This window comes from Chiloscyllium plagiosum, chromosome 3 (genome assembly GCF_004010195.1).
Source record: "Chiloscyllium plagiosum isolate BGI_BamShark_2017 chromosome 3, ASM401019v2, whole genome shotgun sequence".
Lineage (NCBI taxonomy): Eukaryota > Metazoa > Chordata > Chondrichthyes > Orectolobiformes > Hemiscylliidae > Chiloscyllium > Chiloscyllium plagiosum.
Window position 1 is genome coordinate 2051296 of NC_057712.1, and position 23224 is coordinate 2074519.

The following is a 23224-nucleotide window of genomic DNA, read 5'->3' on the forward strand; positions in this document are numbered from 1 at the left end:
ACACATACACCCTCACAGAATTTTACCCCTTTACACTCACACTCAGACACATACACAGATACACACTCCCTTACAGACACTCATACGTGCCCCCACCCCCACGTGCACGCACACACATATATGTTTGTAGGGTGAATTTGTACTTGCAGAATTACATTTTATTTTACTCAAACTGCTTGAATTCATATAAGATTCTGTAAATCCCTTTTTTAGATTAGAATCAGTCTGAACATTGGGACACAACCTCACACAGGGCACCTCACACCTTCAGTACATGATCTGGGCCAGTATGGCACCTATTGTTAATGTTCACTTGAGAATGTAACTTTAAAAAAGTGCTGGGATTTGCATATAAAAGAACTTAAACCAATCTGATCATTCTAAAAGATGAGGGACTTAACAAACAATCCAGGTCTTTTTCAACATATTATTTCAGTTACATCACACTGTAACCCTCTGCTATAAATTCTGTGTCTTAAGATCTTATACTCCATAACCACCTGATGAAGGAGCGGTGCTCCGAAAGCTAGTGTGCTTCCAAATAAACCTGTTGGACTATAACCTGGTGTTGTATGATTTTTAACTTTGAGGCTATGAAGAGATTTCAAATCAAGAATAAAAATGTAAAATTCTCATATTGCTTGGGTGGGTGGCAATGTAGGCCAGTAAATACAAAGGCGGCAGGTGAGTGGGACTTGGCGCACACTTAAATTCCTTCAAATTTATGAGAGGGCATTTATGGGAGACCATCCAGGAATATGTCGGAATATCAAAGTCTAGGTTTAACACAGTTATCGATCAAAGTTTCAACAACAGATAGAAAGTAGAACATTACAGCACAGTGCAGGCCCTTCGGCCCGCGATGTTGCGCTGACCTGTGAAACCAATCTGAAGCCTATCTAACCTACACTATTCCATCTTCATCCATAGGTTTATCTAATGACCATTTAAATACCCTTAAAGTTAGAGAGTCTACTGCTATTGCAGGCAGTGTGTTCCATGCCCCTACTATTCTCAAAGTAAAGACACTACCTCTGACATCTGTCCTATATCTATCACCCCTCAATTTAAAGCTATGTCCCCTCATGCTAGCCATCGCCATCCGAGGAATGTCCACCCAATCTAATCCTCTGGTCATCTTATATGTGTCTATTAAGTAACCTCTTAACCTTCTTCTCTGTAATGAAAACAGCCTCAAGTCCCTTAACCTTTCCTCATAAGACCCTCCCTCCATACCAGGCAACATCCTAGTAAATCTCCTCTGAACCTTTTCCAAGGCTTCCACATCCTTCCTATAATGCAGTGACCAGAACTGTACACAATACTCCAAGTATGGCCACACTAGAGTTTTGTACAGCTGCAACATGACCTCCTGGCCCTGAAACGCAAATCCTCTAACAATGAAAGCTAACACACTGTACACCTTCTTAACAACCCTATCAATCTGGGTTGCAACATTCAAGGATCTATGCACATGGACACCGAGATCGCTCTGCTCATACCAAGAATTTTACCGTTAGCCCTGTACTCTTTATCCCTGTTACTCCTTCCAGAGTGAATAACCTCACACTTTTCTGCATTAAGCTCCATTTGCCACCTCTCAGCCCAGCTCTGCAGCTTATCTATGTCCCGCTGTAACCTACAACATCCTTCTGCACTATCCACTACTCTACCGATCAAAGTGTCATCCGCAAATTTACTAACCCATCCTTCTACACCCTCATCCAGGTCATTTATAAAAATGACAAACAGCAGTGCACCCAAAACAGATCCTTGCAGTACACCACTAGTAACCAGGATGAACATTTCCCATCAACCACCATCCTCTGTCTGCTTTCAGCTAGCCAGTTTCTGATCCAAACCACTAAATCACCCTCAATCCCATGCCTCTGTATTTTCTGCAATAGCCGACCGTGGGGAACCTTATCAAACGCCTTACTGAAATCCATTTACACCATATCAACCCTTTTACCTTCATCCACCTGTTTGGTCACCTTCTCAAAGAGCTCAATAAGGTTTGTGAGGCATGACCTACCTTTCACAAAACCGTGTTGACTACCCCGAATCAAATCACTCCTTTCTAGATGATGCTAAATCTTATCTCTTATAATCCTTTCCAACACTTTACTCAAAACCGAAGTAAGGTTCACTAGTCTATAATTACCAGGGTTGTCTCTACTCCCCTTCTTGAACAAGAAGACATTTGCTATCCTCCAGTCTTCTGGCACTATTCCTGTAGACAATGACAACATAAAGATCAAAGCCAAAGGCTCTGCAATCTCCTCCCTGTCTTCCCAGAGAATCCGAGGATAAATCTCATCCGGCCCAGGGGACTTATCTATTTTCACACTTTCCAGAATTGCTAACACCTCCTCCTTGTGAACGCAATCCAATCTAGTCTAACTAGCCTATATCTCAATATTCTCTTCAACAACATTGTCTTTTACCATGTGAATACAGACAAAAAATATTCATTTAGAGCCTCTTCTATCTCTTTGGTTTCCATGCACAGCTTCCCACTACTGTCCTTGAAATCTTACTTTAGTCGTTCTTTTATTCCTGTTATACCTATAGGAAGCTTTAGGGTTTTCCTTGATCCTACCTTCCAAAGACTTCTCATGTCCCTGCTGCCTCTTCTTCGCTCTCTCTTTAGGTCTTTCCTGGCTAACTTGTAACTCTCAACTGCCCTAACTAAGCCATCACATTTCATCTATACATAAGCCTTCTTCTTCCTCTTGACAAGAGCTTCAATGTTTTTAGTAAACCACAGTTTCCTAGTTTGACCACTCCCTCCCTGCCTGACAGATACATACTTATCAAGGACACGCAGTATCTGTTCCTTGAATAAACTCCCCATTTCAAATTGTGCCCATTCCTTGCAGTTTCTTTCCCCATCCTAAATCTTGCCTAATCGCATCATAATTGCTTTTTCCCCAGCTAGAACTCTTGCCCCATGGTGTATGCCTATCCCTTCCCATCGCTAAAGTAAATATAATCGAAATGTGGTCACTATCACCCAAGTGCTCACCTACCTCCAAATCTAACACCTGGCCGGGTTCATTACCCAGTACCAAATCCAATGTGGCCTTGCCCCTTATTGGCCTGTCTACATACTGTGTCAGGAAGCCCCCCTGCACACATTGGACAAAAACTGACCCATCTAAGGTACTCGAACTATAGCAAAAGTTAAAGCCCCCATAACAACTAAGCATCTTTGGAATCCTTTCCTCTACATCTCTGGAACTATTCGGATGCCTATAAAAGAACTCCCAACAGGGTGACCTCTCCTTTACTGTTTCTAATCTCAGCCCAAACTACCTCAGTAGATAAGTCCTCATCAAACGTCCTTTCTGCCACCGTAATACTGTACTTGACTAACAATGCCACACCTCCCCCTCTTTTACCACCTTCCCTGTTTTGACTGAAACATCTGAATCCCGGAACCTGCAAGAACCATTCCTGTCCTTGCTCTACCCATGTCTCCAAAATGGCCACAACATTGAAGTCCCAGGTACCAACCCTTGCTGCAAGATCACCCACCTCCTTCCGGATGCTCCTGGCATTGAAGCAGACACACTTCAAAGCACCTTCCTGCCTGCAGGTATACTCCTGTGCCCTTGAAACCTTATTCATGACCTCACTATTCTCAACCTCCTGTACACTAGAGCTACAATTCAGGTTCCCATCCCCCCAGATGAGTTAGTTTAAATCCTCAGGAAGCGCATTGGCAAACCTCCCCACCCCCTCAGGGTATTGGTACCTCTCTGGTTCAGGTGGAGACCATCCTGTTTTTAGAGGTCCCACCTACCCCAGAATGACTCCCAACTATCCAGGGATCCAAAACTATCCCTCCAGCATCATTCCTGTAGCCACGTGTTCCATTCCCCTCTCTCCCTATTCCTCGCCTCTCTAGCATGTGGCACGGGTAACAAACCAGAGATAACGACTCTGTTTGTTCTAGCTTTAAGCTTCCACCCTAGCTCCCTGAATTTCTGCCTTACGTCCCCATCCCTTTTCATATCTATGTTGTTGGTGCCTATGTGGACCACAACTTGAAGTTGCTCCTCCTCACCCTCAAGGATCCCAAAAACACAATCCGAGACAATCCTGGCACCCAGGAGGCGACACACCAACCACGAGTCTATCTCATTCCAACAGAAGGTCCCTAACTATGGAGTCCCCAATGACTAGACGAATTAAGGTGGAGAAAGTGAGGGCTGCAGATGCTAGAGATCAGAGCTGAAAATGTGTTGCTGGAAAAGCGCAGCAGGTCAGGCAGCATCCAAGGAACAGGAGAATCAACGTTTCAGGCATAAGCCCTTCTTCAGGAATGGGCTTATGCCCGAAACGTCGATTCCCCTGTTCCTTGGATGCTGCCTGACCTGCTGCACTTTTCCAGCAACACATTTTCAGCTCTAGACGAATTAAGGAAAGGATCGCATTTGGCAATGTTAGAGTTGGTCATTGGCACTCGGCAATGTTAGAGCCGATCATTGGCATTAGGCAGTGTTAGAATTGGGAATAAGCAGGCTTCATGATGATGCAGAAGGAAGCTAATATTCCAGGTCAAATATAATGCCAAATTTGCAAGCATCAGACCAGGGCAGCATGGTAGCTCAGTGGTTAGCACTGCTTCTTCAAAGCGCCAGAGACCCGGGTTTGAGAATGTGTGGAGTTTGCACATTCTCCCCATGTCTGCGTGGGTTTCCTCCAGGTGCTCCGGTTTCCTCCCACAATCTGAAGATGTGCAAGTTAGGATGGATTGGCCATGCTAAATTGCCCGTAGTATTCAGGGATGTGTAGGTTAGGTGCATTATTCAGGGGTAAATATAGGATAATAGCATAGAGGAGTGCATCTGGGTGGGTTATTCTTCGGGGGGGTCAGTGTTGGGCTGAAGGGACTATTTCCACATTGTAGGGATTCTCTAAATCTACAGTTAGCAGGGAGAAAGCAGGAGTCATGCCAAGGAAAGAGATTTGGTGACTGTAACCAAAGATGATAATTTTGTTCTTCCTATTATTTAAATTCGGGAAATTCCAGCTCGTTCAGTATTGGATGCCTGATAATTTTTGTGACTGTATCCGGGTCAGGTAGAGAACAGGAACAACAATGTGGGGTAGATGATGGCCTAGTGATATTATATCGAGATTGTTAATCCAGAGACCCAGGTAATCCTCTGGCGACATGGGTTCAAATTCTGCCACGGCAGACTAATCGAATTTGAATTCAATAAAAATCTGCAATTAAGAGTCCAATGATGACTATGAATCCATTGTCGATAGTCAGAAAATCCCAATTGGTTCACTAATGTCCTTTAGGGAAGGAAATTGCCATCTTTACCTTGTCTGGCCTATGTGTGACTCCAGACCTACAGCAATATGGTTAACTGTTAACTACCCTCTGGGCAATTAGGGGTGGACAATAAATGCTGGGCCTAGCCAGCAGCACCCTCATCCTGTGAAGGATGTACGTTAAAAATCTGCATGTTGCCAGTGTACATGTGGAAATTTCTGCCATGATTGTGGATGGTATTGCTGAGGCCAGTTTAACTGCAAAGATAAGAATGGTACAGGGTAAGTGTAGTCCCATCTATTAAGGTAAAGTTGGAGATGTGTTCAAGCACAGTTTTATACTCCGTTGTGTCAAAAGGCCTTGGACAGTTTGAGGAGGTGAGGAGCGATGGTTTGCCTTTGCTATAGTCAGTTAGAGTGTCGTTTACAAATTTGAGAACCAGTTGTGGAGTAGAAACTTGGAGGAATCCAAGCAAGAGGTTTGAGGAAGATTCACACAGATGTAAATGTCAACAGCAGGGTTAAGTGTTTGCAAGAGGAAGGATTAAAAATGGGATGTTAGTTTGCAAGAAAGGAGGTACATGTTCTTCGATGATATGTGAGAGAATGGAATATAAGAAGAGGAATTGTTGCCTGAGAAGATTGAACCATTAATGATATCAGCTAACATAGGAACCAGAACGGAGATAGGAATGGTCAGTGGTTTGATAGGAATGGGATCCAGAGAGCAAGTCATCATTCTCATCAACATGCTGAGTATTGGAGCAGGTGACTGGGTGATAGAAGAGAATCGGGAGAATGATGAGGAGTTAGAAAGCATGGCTGTTTTCATTTTTTTGTTATAAAGTCTCTGAGCTCAATGCACTGATTAATGGAGGCAGTGGTGGAGAAGGAATATTATGATGGCTTTGGAAGAATGTTCATGGTTTAGAGGAGAAAACAGGTGTTATCTGTGGTACAAATGAAAGCTGGAAGGGTTAGAGAAACTTAACTGCTCTTGCAGCATCTGTGTATAGAGAAAAAGAGTAATGCTTCAAGTCAAATGTGACTGTGCTTCAGAATTAGATGTTTAGATTTTAGAGTTTATTGTAAACTAGATGTTGTTTGAATAGTGGACTGCTTTGGTAATGGAGAACATTGTACAAAAATGCTTCATGTGGTCTGGCAAGTTAAGCAAGATTTCTTCCAAAGGAATTCAGGTTTTCCTTGGACATGGTAGAGCAGAGATTAGCATTAGGGAGTAATACTTGTACTGAGGGCAAGACCAATAAAGGTAACAGTGAGGGTGAGATTCAGCAGCAACTCCTGAAATGTTATGCTGAATTAAAGACCAAAGGCTCAAGTGTTGGAAATTTGTGAAGGCATTGGAAAGTGACTTGGGGAAGAGTATTTCCCAGATTATTTCACAGAGAGAAATAGACTTGGGAACGGGGCAAGAAAATATGGGAAGAGTATAATATGAGAAAATGGTAATTGATTGACTTGCCAGTGAAATTAATGATAGGAGCAGCGGGGCTGTGTGAGGAGATCAAATCAATGTCAGAGAGCACAGCAAGGAAGTGTGTGTCGTTGGTAAAAGAAACAGGAATGTAGGTTCTAGTTGTAGGTCTGGAATTTTGCAACTGCTGCCATTGGAGTGGTTTGATTTTCAGACACATTGAGTTAGCTTTGCCTTCTAGTGTTACATTCACTGCAGTAACATTAAAGAGCAAGGCACAGCATTAGGGGGCAGAAAGATGTCTGAAGGTGATGAAGCAGAGAGAATGGCTACCAAATGGTGTTGTCTGTATTTTATGGAAACAAAAGGCCATTTGACCCTTTGAGCCTGCTCTGCCATTCGATATAACCAGTGGTGATCATCCAACATGATACTCTGTTCCTGCTTTCGTCCCACATCCTTCAATCCCTTTAGCCCCAAGAATTATATCTAGCTTCTTCTTTGAAACATTCAATGTTTTGGCTTCAGCGATTTTCTGTGGCAGAGAATGCCACAGGCTACTCTCTGGGCGAAGATCATTTATCCTCATCTCAGTCCTGAATGACCTACCCTATATCCTTAAACTGTGATCTTGGTTTCTAGACTCCCCAGTCATTGTGACCATCCTTCCTGCATTAACACCATCTAGTCCTGTTAGAATTTTATAGGTTTCTTTGTGATCCTGCTTTATTTGCTTTGATGACATACACGTTTCTTTGGCTAAAGGCAGTTTTGAAATGATTTCTCCAGCCATGGTGTCCACAAATAGACCCTGGAGGATTTGGCCTGAGCTAACAATGTCCCCTGCTGGCCTCTGTCTTCCTAATGGTGGCCCAGGTCAGCTTTGTATTGTCCACCTGGGATGGGTTTGCACTTCCCTTCTGTCAGTAACTGACGCTGAGGCAAGAGGTAGGGAGATCAGCTCCATGCCCCAGACCATGCTGCCTTTCCTTCATTTGAATACTGCTCCAACTGAAGTTTCTAGGACAGAGTTCCTGAGAGTGAAGAAAGCAGTGCTCTTTAAAATGCAAATTCAACGGTTAGTCCCCATTTCCTTTAATTTTCTTCCATCTGATCTTGGGAAATCCAACTCAAATGCTGAAGATAATGTCATAGTGAACAGAGAATCCTCTGAGTGATGTAAGGTTGTACACCAGCCTGAATCTGCAGATCTTTTTTCATTTGTACAGGAGCTGGCAGAAACCTCCGAAATGATTTGCTGGTGGCAGCTGACTCCATTACAAACACAATGTCCTCGCTGCTCAAGGAGCTCCATTCAGGTAGGAGCAGAGGCTGAAAGTGACTGTGATACTGAGGCTATTTCTCAAACTAACCTGAGAGTTAACAAAATATAAACTGGTCTTTATCTTCCACTTGAACTAATATCTTGAAAAAATTATTATCTTATCTTCCTCAAAGCACAAAGCACGTATTTTGATGAGTATTATACTGTGTCCCCACTTGGAGTTCTTCTCCAGATTGCTGAGGGGTTTGATGTAGTTCTTTAGTCTGATAGAATTAGAGCAAATAGATGGTTAGCCATTTGTTATGATTACACACAGTTCTTTAATCTCTCAGCCTGTCAATACCAGATTGATACCTACACCTCGCACTAACCTACTAGGGGTCATGTTCCTCATACCTGAAAAGAACGCTTCAGCCGATGACAGGGTGTGTGGCTGTGGCAGGAGGAACATTGTGAAGGAATATTGTTACTGTCCAAACCCCATTATGACTCCTGTTCTTAAGATACATGGCAATCTGACAGTTGTCTCATTTTAGTCAAATTAAATCATCAGTGACTGAATTCCATTTGGCTGCAGGCACCACATGAAAATATTTAAATCTGCAAGAGTATGGTAACAAAATAAAACAGTATTCCAAATTTAGACTTACACTGTCTCTTCTAGAACAAATATCATGCTGACAGGCTATCCAACTCAAGTTTCTTTCATGTGTGATCTTCTGCATGACAGCAGAACTTTGATTTAAAATACTCGCTGATTATATTTGTTTGGCAAAACCATGAAGTACACCATATTACAATTTTCCACTTCCTAAAGAAGTGCTGTCTTCCGAAGCTAATAAAGCTCTCTAGAAGGTATTCTCTGAGAAATGCGATGTTTACGGAGGTTGGTGGAGTGGAAGGTGAGGACTGGGGGGGGGGTTCTGTGCTTGTTGCAGTTGGAGGCGTGGGGTTCAGGAGCAGAGCTGCAGGAAGTGGATGAGGTGCGCTTTAACTACATGGTAGGGGAAATTGTGGTCTTTAAAGAAGGAGGCCATCTGGTGTGTTCTGTGGTGGAACTGGTCCTCCTGGGAGCAGATACGATGGAGGCGGAGGAATTGGGAATACGGGATAGCATTTCTATAGGAAGCAGGGTGGGTGGAGATGTAATCCAGGTAGCTGTGGGAGTCGGTGGGTTTGTAGAAAATGTCAGTGTCAAGTCGGTCGTCACTGATGGAGATGGAGAGGTCCAGGAAGGGGAGGGAGGTGTCAGAGATGGTCCAGGTGAATTTAAGGTCGGGGTGGAATGTGTTGGTGAAGTTGATGAGCTGTTCAACCTCCTCGCGGGAGCATGGGGTGGCACCGATGCAGTCATCAATGTAGCAGAGGAAAAGGTGGGGAGTGGTGCCGGTGTAACTATGGAAGATGGACTGTTCCACATACCAGCCAAAGAGTCAGGCATAGCTGGGGCCCATGCAGATGCCCATGGCTACCCCTTTCGTCTGGAGGAAGTGGGAGGATTCAAAGGATAAATTATTAAAGATGAGGACTAGTTCAGCCAAACGAATGAGAGTCTCAGTGGAAGGGTACTGGTGGGGACGGCGGGAGATGGAGGTGTAGAGGGACCGGATGTCCATGGTGAAGATGAGGCATTGGGGACTGGGGAAACAGAAGTCTTGGAGGACGTGGAGGGCATGGGTGGAGTCCCAAATGTATGTAAGGAGTTCCTGGACTAGGGGGATAGGACAGTATCGAGGTATGTGGAGATGAGTTTGGTTCTGGGATAAGATGGATCTCACTCCTCCAACTGCAACAAGGACAGAACCTCCCCAGTCCTCACCTTCCACCCCACCGACCTCCATATACATCGCAATATCCGCCGCCATTTCCGCCACCTACAAACAGACCCCACCAGCGGAGATATATTTCCCTCCCCACCCTGGACGCCTACCACAGAGCACTTCAGAGATCATCTCCGGGACACCTGCACCAGCCAACCCCACCACCCCATTGCCAAATACTTCAACTCCCTCCTCTCCGACCTATCACCATTACCCTCACCTCCATCCACCTATCACATTCCTAGCTACCTTCCATTTATCTCACCACCCCCGAGACTCCCAGCCTCATTCCTGATGAAGGGCTTTTGCCCGAAACATCGATTCTCCTGCTGCTCAGATGCTGCCCGACCTGCTGTGCTTTTCCAGCATTACACTCTTGACTCTGACCCCCAGCATCTGCAGTTCCTCACTTTCTCCTAAAAGGCTTAGGCCCAAGCTTGATGGGGTGGAATTGGTTGAGAAAGATTCAACTTGATTGGCTCAACAGTGGCTCAACATTTTTAGATTAGAAAATGGCTGGGGTGGGGGATGGTGAAATGGCAGCAGAATGCCAAAGCCAGCCAGATGCCATCTCTAAGCAAGAGCGACAGGTTACTTCAGGGGATGAAGTTTGGTGTTGAAACCATAGAAATGGCCCTGCATGGGTAAGAGACATGGTCAACACGAGGTCAGGTCCCATGATGTACAAGTTCAGGAAGGTGAGGGGGTCCTGAATAAGCATGTGGACCACAGGAAAGCTGCAAACCCACAAACCGGGGCAAGAGCAAACCATCCCGGGCCCCTCAGAACATCCAGAAAGTCTGTCAGACCCCGTGGCTTCTCCCCCTCCGCCAAGTGTCGAAGAAACCTCTGAGGATGTGAAGGACATGGCAGATATCACTGCCTTGACACCGTTACCGCCTGAAGATGATAAGGAATTTCTTCTAAGATGCTCCATGTGCTAGAGGTGAGTGACAGTCCAGTACCCGGCGCTAGGATCCGAGGCAGAGACAGAGGAGCAAGACCTGGTGTGAAAACACTGCAGGCGAAGCTCCAGGAAGAAGAACAGGCCTACATCTCCAGCGTTAGAGGGGGAGGGATGTAGTATTTGGAACAAGGTCAGCCACATGGACCTCACAGAATATGAGCTTCCTGACTGGGACTGTTAACCTGGTCCAGTCAGGGAGCCCTGGCTGACAGACATAAACAGGAGCGTCAGGATTTCTGTTTACCCGAGGAGCTGGCTCTGTGCTAGCTGGGTCAGTGTCGTGTACTGTCCACGTGTAACTAAAGGGTCACTTGGTGACAGGATGCCAGCCTTCGTGGAGTTAGATTGTAAAATGACAAAGCAATAAAGCAGGGAAGCATTGATTATCAAAGGATGACTGGAAGGAACAGAAAATACAAGCGTATCAGTAGGTCAGCAGATAAAACCAGAGAGAGTCAAAATGGTGAAAACAAAAAGGTAAATTTCAAGGACCAGTATCTGAATCCAGGCAACATTTATACAAAAGGAATGAACTGTTAACACAAATGGAGATAAATATGAAAATAAAACAATGAACTGTGGATGCTGCAGAACTGAAACAAAAGTAACATTCCTGGCAGCCCTGATGGAGTCAGCAGAATTGAAATGTGAACTTTGTTCCACCAGATGCTGCCAGACCTGCTGTGTTTTGCCAGCATTTTCATTTTCGGTTTTTGTTGGAGGGAAGTATATATCGACTGATAGCCATTACAGAGACATGGTTGAAATGCGCCTAAGGCTGGAACGGAAAGTGGAACGGTATTTGCCAAATTAAAATGACTGAACTCTAGGAAAGGTTGATTAAGGATGGCATTAGTTCACCAATGGGGATTTTAATTTGAAGGGACAGGGTGTAGAATCAGTTTGGTCAAGATGAGAAAAGATAGTAACACCAAGAGGTTCCTTGTGCAAGTTGTTTATAGGCCCCTTAGCTTTAGTTATAGTGGAGGACAGAGCTTACAGAAAGACATAATAGGGTTTGTAAGAAATGTACCAAAATGATCATGGATGATTTTAATCTCTGCATAGATTGCAAAAATTAGATTTGCAAAGGTAGCCTGGAAAATGAGGTACAAGAGTATTTTCAGGACATATTCTTAGAGCAGCTTGTTCAAAAGCTAACCAGGGAGTAATCTAAACCAGACCTGATGGTATGTAGTGAGACAGGACTGCAAGACAATAACCTAATGAGAAAGAAACTCAAAGGTGACAGTAATCAGAAGGTGATGCAATTTCCATTTCATTTTGACACAGTGAAGTGTGGGTCTATTGTTACATATTTATATTTAAATAAAGATATCTGTGAGTGTGTGAAAGCAGACTTGACCCAAGTTAAATTTGGAAATTAGATTAAAAGATAGGTAAATAAAGTTGCAGTGACACACTTTGAAGGAGATATTGAATGACTCTCAGTAAAGATTTATCCCAGTGAGAGATCTTTGAGAAGGATGCATCATCTAGCACAAAACAGGGAAGTGAAGGACAAAACTAGAAGCAGTAGGTCATTCAGTCCATCATGTTCTCTCCTTCATTCAGTCAGGTCATGGCTAATCTGATCATTCCCAACTCCACATTTCTGCCTTTTCTCCTCGATTCCCTTATTGATTAAGAACCTGTCTATCTCAGCCTTGAATATGCTTAGCAACCCAACCTCGACAGTTGTAAAGAGGTCACTACCATCTGAGAAAAGAAATTCCACTTCGTCTCTGGGCAAAATGGATGTTACCTTCATGAGATGATGCCCTCTGGTCCTAGACTTTCACACAAGGGGAAGCAATGTCTCCATAGTGACCCTGTCGAGTCCCCCAAGAATCCTGTATGTTTTCAATATATTATGTTTCATTCTTCCAAACTCCAATCAGTCCTGGCAGGAAAGCCCGATACAAATCTACAAAGATTATCAGTAAGTTAGAGAAATAGACCTTAAGAACCAGCAAAGAATGACTAAAAAGATAATAAAGAGGCAGAAAACAGAGTTGGAAATACAGCTAGCTAGTAATATGAAATCAAATGGTAAAAGTTTCTACACGTGTATAAAAAGGAAAAAACATCATATCACCATAAGGCACAGGAGGAGAATTTTAAAAAATATTTGAATGGTTTGAAGAGCTGTGCTGGTTAATGATAGGATACTCTCAAAGCAACATGGATGCAGTATACAGTGCCCTGGCCCTGGGGGTTACCAGTATTGGTGAAAAATGCCACCATCCAGGCTGCTTGACTCTCTGATTACATGGAAAGGTTATCCACAGCTGTGCTGAAGAGAAAATGGTCCTGGTAATGTCCTATTGCAGTTGGGGGTCACAGATTGTTACTCCTTGAAATGATCTGGTGGGATAAAACTCTGAGCAGCTGTAACCTTGCAGGCCAGTCGCTGTGAGTACGGCTCCTGTTCCAGCAGATGACACCACTCAGTGACAATCACTCGGGACATGCTCATTCCGTGCCTGCACTGTCTTTCCGAGAGGTGAAGAACAGGACAGCAAGGTTTGTAAATGCAGGCTCACATCCTTCCCCTCTGTTTTTGACGGATCTTCACCTGCTGCCTCTCCCTCTGTAGGTTGCTGTTCTTGTTTGGGGTTTGTTAATGACATTATCATTGTACTCTGTTTGAAGCAAGGCGACATGGAATCCACCCACTGCAATAACCATCTCATCTGTGAGAATGGATAATAGAGAATCATTGAGCACAGAAACAGGCCCTTCAGCCCACCACGTGTACATTGACCAAACTACACTAATTCCAGCGACCTGCACTTAGGCCATAGCCTACTGCACCCTGGTATTTTCAGTACTCTTCCAGGCACCACCCTCTCAGGCAGCACGTTCCATATTTCTACCCTTGCATGATTTTTTTTCCTCTCGAATCTCCTCTAAACCACTTGGTCCTCACTTTAACCTTATGCCCTCTGGCCTCAGACATGTCTGCCTTCCGGAAGAGATTCTTACGATCTACTCCATCTGTGCCTCTCTCAGTCAGATCCCCCTCTGCCTTCTCTGTTCCCGGGAAAGCAAACCCAGTCTCTCCTCATCATTAAGACTTTCCATCCCAGGCCACATCCTGGTGAATCTCCTCGGCACCCCCTCCAATGCAATCGCATCCTGCCAATAGTCTGGGGAGTGGAACTGTACACTGTTCTCCAGCTGTGACCTAACCACAGTTTATAAAGTTATAACTACTGCTGTATTCTGTGCCCCAGCTAATGAAGGCAAGTATACAGAATGCCGCCTTCGTCACCCTGTCTCCCTGTGCTGACACCTTTAGGGATCTATGGTCTTGTATACCAGGATCTGTTTGTTCCTCAGTCCTCCCTAGCAACCTGCCATGTGTTGTGTGCATCCTTCCTTTATTACATCTCTCAAAATACATCACCTCGCACTTATTGGAATTAAATTCCATCTGCCATTGCTCTGCGCAATATCAGATCAACATCAGACTTTAGCCTGAGACCAGCTGTTGAGAATGTCAGGAAGAGAACGCTGTTACAGAAGAAACAAGAGTTATCCTGATGCCTCATGTCAATCACAGTGAACACGCTTGAGGCCCCTTGACAATCTAACATGGTTTCCTCACTCAAACAAAGTGAAATAGCGCTCTTGAATGATGAATGAATAATTTTATTGTCACATATATCTTGAAGATACAGTGAAAGTGTTTTGTTGCCACAGTCCAGCGCCATTTTGTGTTACAATAAAAAGAAATCATTGAAACAAGAGCTTATCTTCTGTTCAAGTTGGGGTCTTAAGCACTGCTTCAGGGTTTCTGTAAGGTCTGTGCAAGATATTCTGGTTATCAAGGAGTTGCCACTCCAGGAACAGCAACAACAACACTGATGTCCCTGGAGGCCCTGGCTCTGCTGCTGGCCACTGCACCCAGGAGGCCCTGCTCGGGCACAGCCATCACCACAGCCACCAAAACAGCCATCACCGCTGAGAGTCCAGTCTCTGGGCCTACCACTTCCAGGAGTCCCTACTCTAGGCACTGCCACCACCAAGAGTGCAGGCTCAGGGCCTACTCAGGAGTCCCCACTCTGGACAGAGCCACCACCACAGCCACCACTACCATGAGACCCGATCCAAGCGCCAACACTGCAAACGCTGTACTGCCAACACCGCTCCACCCTCAAAGATGAAGAAAAGGAAATAAAGAAAACAAAAGCAGATGACAAGGAGAGGGTGAAAAGGATGCTGCTGGCCTGGAGCAGATGCTTTCTGGATCAGGAACACTACCCACCATGCCAGCACTGCCATCTTGATTATTTTCATCTTGTACATCATAGATCCTGTACTTGCACACTTATAGAACATTGTGCAAATGTGGAAACTCCAAAATATCTTCAGAGATAGCTGTGGATTGTGTTTGGAAATGCCACGCCAGGTGATGTTTTACGTTAGTGCCTGATTATATTTGTTTGACATGTTGTGGTAAGTAGTGTAAACAACATCATAGCCGTGATTGCTTGAGACCGTAATTTGTCATGTTCATTCCATGCAATGAATGACCTGCTGAGAAATGCAATGTGATGCCAGATGTGTGGCAGAGCTGAACCAATGTCTGCATAATTAATGCCATTGCATTTCACAGGACTTCAAATGCAAACAGTTTTATTGCATCCCTGAAATATAAACTGCAATTAACTCGACCTACTCCATCTATAGTGGCAGCCATTTTATAGAGTTATTGGACAATTGCCATTGGATCAAAGATGGCAAAGTTTTGACCCTTGTGAATGACTTGCCAGCTCTGCCAGAAATGCAGAATGATTTACCCATACTTCATGTTCTCTCAGGTGGTGCTGTCCTTATATCCCCCATTATCCCCCTCCCAGCTTCTATTTGGCCTCTTTATGTAACAGTTGAGTCCTCAATGTTGTCCCAGACCAGTGGCTTTCTGAATTGCCATGCCCTTGTTCATCATAGCCTCTGCCCATATAGAAAACAGAATTATGGTGTCCTGGGAAACATCTCCAACCCATCTTCTAGAGTTCCTCCTCCCCTCTTTGGTTCTGTCCTTCAATCATTGTCATCATCCTGTCCAGTGCAGCACATCCTAGTTGAGTTGCCCACTTTCCCCTGGATTAGGCACACTCACCCCTGATCATTACTGAGCACATCTCCAGGCCCGACCCTGGTCCACCCTCAGACTGACCTGGCAGGTCATTCATAACTGGGAATAACCCAACCCGCTGTCTCCACAATGCCCCCACCTGACAAACCTATAATCCTGGGATTGGCTGCTCTTGACCTGGAGGTTGACTGTGCCCAATTCCATGGACTGTAAAGGTATAGATCTTCAAACTCTGGTTGATCGAAACATCTGAGACTGTGGCCAAACAATGTAATTTGATCAGGCCACTGACTGAGTGTGGCCTCATGAATATTCATGTGAACAACAGAATTAGGAGGAAAAGTAGGTCCTTCGGCCCTTAACTTCTGTTGCACCATTCAATAAGATCATGGCAGATCTGTCTGTTTGGAATTCTACATTCCCATCTGCCCAAATAATCTTCGACACTCCTGCCTAACAACAATGGATCTACCTCTGCCTTCATGACTTTCTGAGCAGAAAGTCCCAGAATTGTACAACTCTTTGAGGAAAAAAAAGTTCTCTCTCTGGCCCAAACAGGCAACCTCTAATTTTAAGCAGGTGTTCCCTCATTCTGGACTCGCCCATCCCAGCAAACATTGTTTTACATGTCTGCCTCATCAAGACCATTCAGGATCCCCTAAACTTCAACCAAATCACCCTCACACTTTGAAACTCTGGTAAAAGCAAAGGCCCAGCCTGTACAATGTTCCCTCCTCAGATAACCCAGTTATTCCAGGTATCAATTCAGGGTAAGAAGCCTCCAATGTCTTTACGTCCTTGACCCGAGTAAGGACTCCTCCCTTTTGACATACAGATTTGACCATTTGCTTGAATCACATGCAGCGTGTTTGCCCTGTTCTGGCATGTGTGTGACCCTGATGTAGCACAATGCCAGACCTCAAATGCCCTCCCCTTCGCCTGTTAGAGCCTGTATCGCTCTCCCCCTCTGGAAAAACTGGGTAGGGGTTGGCAGCCTTCTGGTGAGCACAATGAAATGGGCCCATGTGTCATTGTGTCTGTGTACTAAGTGACCTCGCAGAAGCATGCACGTTGCCTGTGTCCCTGAGCTCTGACCAATGTCCTGGAGAGCTGGAGTGGTGTGAGATTTTCTCTGAGAGTTGACAGGATGGAATGGTGAGGCTGGTGGCTTGGCATCACCCATTAGCACAGGCAGAGAGTCAAGGAAGATGGCGTCTATTCAGCATTTAGAACATTGTGACAAAGACAGAGTTAGATGAAGATCATGGCTAGCAATTAAGCAGCAACCTCAGTGAATCTGCTCTGATTTTCTCAGTCTCTAATTAGAACCTCATGCAATCAGGTTTCTCGGTTAATCTAAACATTAGATGCAAGTGCATGACACCAAAGGTAGCTTCTGTGAAAAGTCACTTTATAAGTTTAAGGGCCAAATCAGGAATGTTTTCTCAAAATTGAGATTGCAATTTCTTTTTCTCTTGCCATATTTTTAGATTAGATTAGATTCCCTTCAGTGTGGAAACAGGCCCTTCGGCCCAACAAGCCCACACCGACACTCGAAAGAGTAACCACCCAGACCCATTTCCCTCTGACTAATGCACCTTACACTCTGGGCAATTTATCGTGGCCAATTCACCTGACCTGCACATCTTTGGACTGTGGGAGGAAACCGGAGCACCCGGAGAAAACCCACGCAGACACGGGGAGAACGTGCAAACTTCACACAGACAGTTGCCTGAGATGGGAATTAAACCCAGGTCCTTGGCTGTGTGAGGCAGCGGTGCTAACCACTGAGCCACCGTGATTTTCTGAACTTTATTGTTGCTTCAGGGAGAGAAATATTCTCCCTATAGCTGCTATTGTCAAAAGCTACTTATGAACAATGTGAGATTAATTGCCAGGATGCATGGGGCCCATTCACTGGCTGTTGAAATGTGCTTGAGATAGCAAAGACCATGATTGAGTTCCCATTCTGAAAGTCTCATCCATAAACTGGTAATCGTGGAATTTGTGAATTGACCTTGTTCTTTCAAACGTGTGGTTGGGTTGGGCCTGTTTCCATGCTACATGACTCGATGGAGTATTTGTGTGGCACATGGGGAGGGGAGCTGGCGGGGGGGAGGGGGACGGGGAGGGGAGCAGGGGGATGGTGAGGGGAACATGGGGGATGGGGAATGGCGAGGGGAGCGGGGGGGAGATGGCAAGGGAAGATGAAAACACTCCAAAACAAAATAAAGACAGAGGGGACACAGTGGTAAGCAAGAGTGAGGCTCCAGTGGATCTGGAGCAGGGCAGCTGGTGCTCAGAGAGTGGGGTAGGCACGGGCTGGCAGGAAGGGCGATGTGTGTGGTCGGCTTGATTCTGCCACAGTGACGCATTCAGCTTGAGTGTGGTCGCAGGAACTGCAGTGTTCCTGAAAGTTTATTCTGTTGGAAGTTGACATCCACATCCATTAACCTAGGCAGGCATCTGGAAATGCCACCTCCCCAAGTTTGATCATGTGACCAAGAGCTCACACTGAGGGCAGGAGCTTCATGAGGCAGCTGGTGAGAGAGCTACCCTGGCAGCTCCAATGAAGGCCCACTGAACCATAATGCAACCAAACAATGGCAAAGCCCCAAGCAAGACCTCGCCTAGATTCAAGATCCTTGAGGAGGGAGTTCCTCATCATGTGAGCTACCTGGAAATCTGAGGCTGGGCAGCTTGTGGATGCAGAAGGGGCACTGGCTATTGTGGAAAGTATTGCAGTGTCGTACAGAACATGGGATTAAGGTGTGTGTGAGGGAATATGTCGGGGGGAGAGATGACTTAGTTGGTGGTTGTCATGAGTCACTGATTGAGGGACAACTCTCACCAACAAGGTGATGGGTTGCTGCTGACACAGGTTGACCTTTCAGGAATATGGCTTGGTCTGAGACAATCCCAGCAATGGCAGACTGGACCCTTTATGTCATCCGCAGTTGGCTGCTTGACGATCTCAGTTAATACTGAGGCAAGAAGCTGGTGGGGTCTGGATGCACTGTAAGTACCTTTCCAACCTCAGACCTTCAGCAGCTGAAGTTTGCACCTTCTATGTTATGTTTAAAGATCAAAGCTTCAGCCCAATTATTGTCCAGATGTTTGTGCTGTAATGCGCGTTTCTTCAATGCAAATTGCCCTTTAATGCAATTGAAGAATTTAGACTTTTTTTTTCTTTTTACCCCCCACACTACCGCCTAACCGCGGTAGTGCTTATTTTTTCCCCAGCACCCATGGTGTGTGTGTGCAGGTGTGAGACACAGTGAAAGACACAAAGTGCACGAATCTTTATTCAAATTCCACCACCAGGAAGATAGGAAAACACCCGGATGGCCAGTGACAAACACTGCCCTTCACATCAAAGGGCAGTGCTGTGTGATCAAAACAGTGAGAATTTAGACTGTTATTTGTAGAATGAGAACTTTCCTCACCTGTATTAGCTATAGTGCAATTCTGGCCCCTTTAGTTTAAATGGTGTGGCTACTGCACGATTTTCTTATAACACGAGAACTGAACTATCGCATTACATCAGAACCGACCCTATTGAAGCAACTAGAATTTCAGATTATTGCCACTGATGTGACAATGTAGCTAGATATTAAAACCACTAATCTGGTGGAGTGGTATGAGATGCAAAAGCTACCTGCTATAGTTTCACACAACATTACCTTCACACTGACTACAGTAAAATAACAACCCATGTGAGCCCAACTTAATAAGTTCTCCATGTGATCACTAATTCTTTCATGTCAGTGAAGAATTAACTAAATTGAAAAGATAACTGGCATTTGGCCAACATTGGCCCAAGTTCAGTGGTGACATGGTCAGTGTTTGGTCTGGAGCTTTGTTTGCCTCAATTAACAAATGAAACAAAGTCCACAAAAAAAATGATGTTGCTAGTTCACACTGGGCATTGGTGCTAAATCAGTAACTGGATTATTTATATCAAAAAATCTCCTCCTTGTATTACTAATCTAAAAATAGCAAGTTCATGCAGCTGTCTTCAAGTTATTTTTAAAACATTTTTCATTGTATGCTTTTTAAAATGTCTGTTCAGATAATGAAAGTGGCAAATTGAGTGAGTCACACTGTAATTTAATAAATTGCATCACACAGGTTTATAAATATATATTTAGAGAGGCAGTCTCTTGTCAAAATCAATGTCAAATCCTTATTCTTTTGGTTTGGAAATAGTGGAGAACCTAACCAACCTAAACTCAATTATAATGACGTTTTATAACAGGAACTTGCTGATGTGCTCCAACATGAATCGTGATTCAGTTGCTCATTTGATAAGTGTGCTGTTTCCAAAATTTTTTACCTCCATATTTGCTAAAATTAATTAGTTATTCCGTATGTTTGTCATGTTCTGAGGGTGATATTTCAAGCATGCTAATTAGGCACATTTAAGACTGCGTTCGAAGTGATCCCATTTAAACTCATTTTGAATGTTGTTAGTAATAAATGATCAGGCTGCTGTCTTTCTGTTCTTTTTATGCGGACCTGCTCTGAATGTTGTTAACAGCTGATTCCAATTTTATCCAGCTTCCAAATCAAAAAATATATTCTGTACGAATAGGGTGACATCAGGTTGCTATGTAATTGCAAAGCCTTTCAGGATATATATCCTCCATGCCCTATTGGTTTGATATTTATATTTATTCTGTTTTCAGTGAGATGGAAAATTTTTGAAAGAAGCATGTTCTTTTTGTTGCTTTGTAGCCAGCTGATGTTTGGCCTTTAGAACTGTCTGACTTCTTGTTTCTACACAGAGTTAAAAATTATCAAAAAATACCCACTGTTCTGTATTGGCAAATCTGACAGCTTTCTGACTGAAAAATCCCTTTTTTTTATAATATATTTTTATTAAGAAAAAATAGATTTTTAAATATTACAAATACAAAACAATGCAATTCAAAGCAGTACAAAAATAGTACAAAACTAAACCCAAATAATAAAAAAAAATCCCCAACCCACCCTCCTGTACGAATGTATAAACATATATAGAGAAGTATAAAATTAAATAAAAAACCTAAACTAGCTATTTAACTAACTAAATAAATACCTAACAACAAACAAATAAATTGTAATAACTTAGCCCAGCCAAACAAAACACTCTTACATTCACAGTTCCTCCTCCCTGGATATTGGACTCATGAAACACAATCGTTACGGCTATGTAAAAACCCTTGTTAGTGTGGCAGATAAATCTGTGTCCAGGTATTTCAAAAAGGGTTGCCACGTCTTGTAGAAATTCTCAGTTTTGTGGTGTACCATATTTGTAAGAAAATCCAGGGGAATATGCTTCATAACAATCTTCCGCCAACCCGACAGGCCTGGGGGGGTTTTCTGATATCCAACCTAGCAAGATATTCTTCCTTGCACAGAATGTAAGAATATTGAAAGGTTTTTCCTTATGCGAGTCTGCAGGAAATACAATGGGTAGGCCCAAAAGGAGCGAAATAGGGTCCTTCTCCACCCCTACACCTAAAATCCTCTCCATTGCACCCACCACAGCGCTCCAATATGTTTGAAGCCTGTCACAAGACCAAAGACAATGGGAAAGAGTACCCATGCATACCTTGCACTTGGGACATGCTGAAGATACCCCTGGTTTAAACTCTGACAAACGGTCTGGGGCTAAGTGGACCCTGTGGAGAATCTTCAACTGTAAAGCATGGGACCTATTGCAAATTGATATCTTCCTTGCATTCTCCCAAATATCCTTCCACACCTCTGAAGAAACTTCAACACCCAGCTCTCTTTCCCACATCTTGCAGAGTCGATCAGACTCATCTGAGGTGGCACCCCTCAATTGGTGATATAGAGTACTGACAGAGAGTGTACTCTTAGCCCTTAGTACCCCTCTTTCTATGTTAGATTTGTAGGGATCAGTCAAAGTGTGGTCTTTTTTTGAATAAAATCCCTAACTTGAAAAAAACGAAAGAGGTCTCTATTAGGTAACTCGTACTTCCGTACTAACTGATCGAAGGACATCATTACATCTCCCTCAAATAAATCACCCATGCAAGATGTACCTCTAGCTGCCCAACGTTTAAATCCTAAATCTATCATACCTGGTTGAAAACTCGGCATTCCCACTAAAGGTGTAAACAGAGATGTTTTGCCAATATTACCTTCCCTCTGCCGAATTGCCCTCCATGCTTTAACAGTATTGATGACTATTGGGTTATGACAATATTCCCCAACTGTCCTCACTTTGCCCAAAAACAGCAAACTGGTAAGGGGGCACCTTGCCTGGGAGGCTTCGATATCTAGCCATACTGAAAGAGGGTCCCCACAAACCCAATCACTTACGTAGGTCAAAAGTGAGCTTAATTGGTAATTTTTAATGTCTGGAAGGTCTACTCCCCCCAATCTGTGAGGCAACTGCAGTTTGGCTAGTTTAATGAGGGGCCGTTTATAGTGCCAGATAAAGGAGCTGAACCAACTTTTCAGTCTCCTGAGTGTTTGTTTATTGAAAATCAAGGGGAGCATCCGTATAGGGTATAGCAAATGAGGGAGAATATTCATCTTAATAAGCGCTATCCGACCCAACCATGAGGCTGGAAGTGCCTCCCATTTTTGGAGATCTTGTTTAATTTTTTCAAATAATTGAGTAAAATTGGCTTTGAACAGCTGATCCAGAACTGGAGTAATGAATATGCCCAAATACACAAAACCCCCGTGACCACCTAAATGGGAATCTATAGTTACTCTCGAGTCAACTCTTTTGTAAGACCACCCATAGGCATAGCCTCTGATTTAGCAAAATTAATCTTATACCCTGAAAAAGCGCCAAACGCGTGAATGCATTGTATCAGACAAGGCACTGAGACTGCTGGATTTGTCAAGAAAATTAGAACATCGTTTGCATACAGTGAGATCTTATGTAATTTTGATCCGACTCTGGAGCTGATATATTGAGATCCCCACGAATGGCCTCTGCCAACGGTTCAATCACCAACGTAAAAAGTAATGGTGAAAGGGGACAGCCCTGCCGGCTGCCCCGAGAAATATTAAAATTGCTTGATCATACCCCGCTGGTAATGACCGCCTCGAGAGGTACACTGTAGAAAACCTTTACCCATCTTATGAAAACTTCGCCCAGACCAAACTGGAATAGAGTATAGAAAATGTACGGCCACTGAACTCGGTTAAATGCCTTCTCTGCATCTGAAGAAATCACCAATCCCTGTACTGACTGCTGTTGGCGTGCTTGAATTACGTTAAGCAGCCTCCTAACGTTATTGGAAGATCTGCGACCCTTTATGAAGCCTGTCTGATCCTCTTTAATAAT

The 23224-nt window shown here is 44.0% G+C and overlaps 1 protein-coding gene across 9 annotated transcripts in view; it reads left to right on the plus strand.

Annotated features, from left to right (window-relative positions):
• The window catches only part of dtnba (dystrobrevin, beta a), a 373718-nt gene that overhangs the window by 300149 nt on the left and 50345 nt on the right, over positions 1 to 23224 (plus strand). For 7 of the 9 annotated variants that reach the window (XM_043675957.1, XM_043675963.1, XM_043675982.1 and 4 more), the window contains one exon: positions 7960 to 8049. The exons of the other annotated variants lie outside the window; for them this stretch is intronic. In XM_043675957.1, coding sequence (XP_043531892.1) covers positions 7960 to 8049 — 90 coding nt within the window. The remainder of the gene's footprint in view (positions 1 to 7959; positions 8050 to 23224) is intronic. 9 annotated transcript variants of the gene reach the window in all.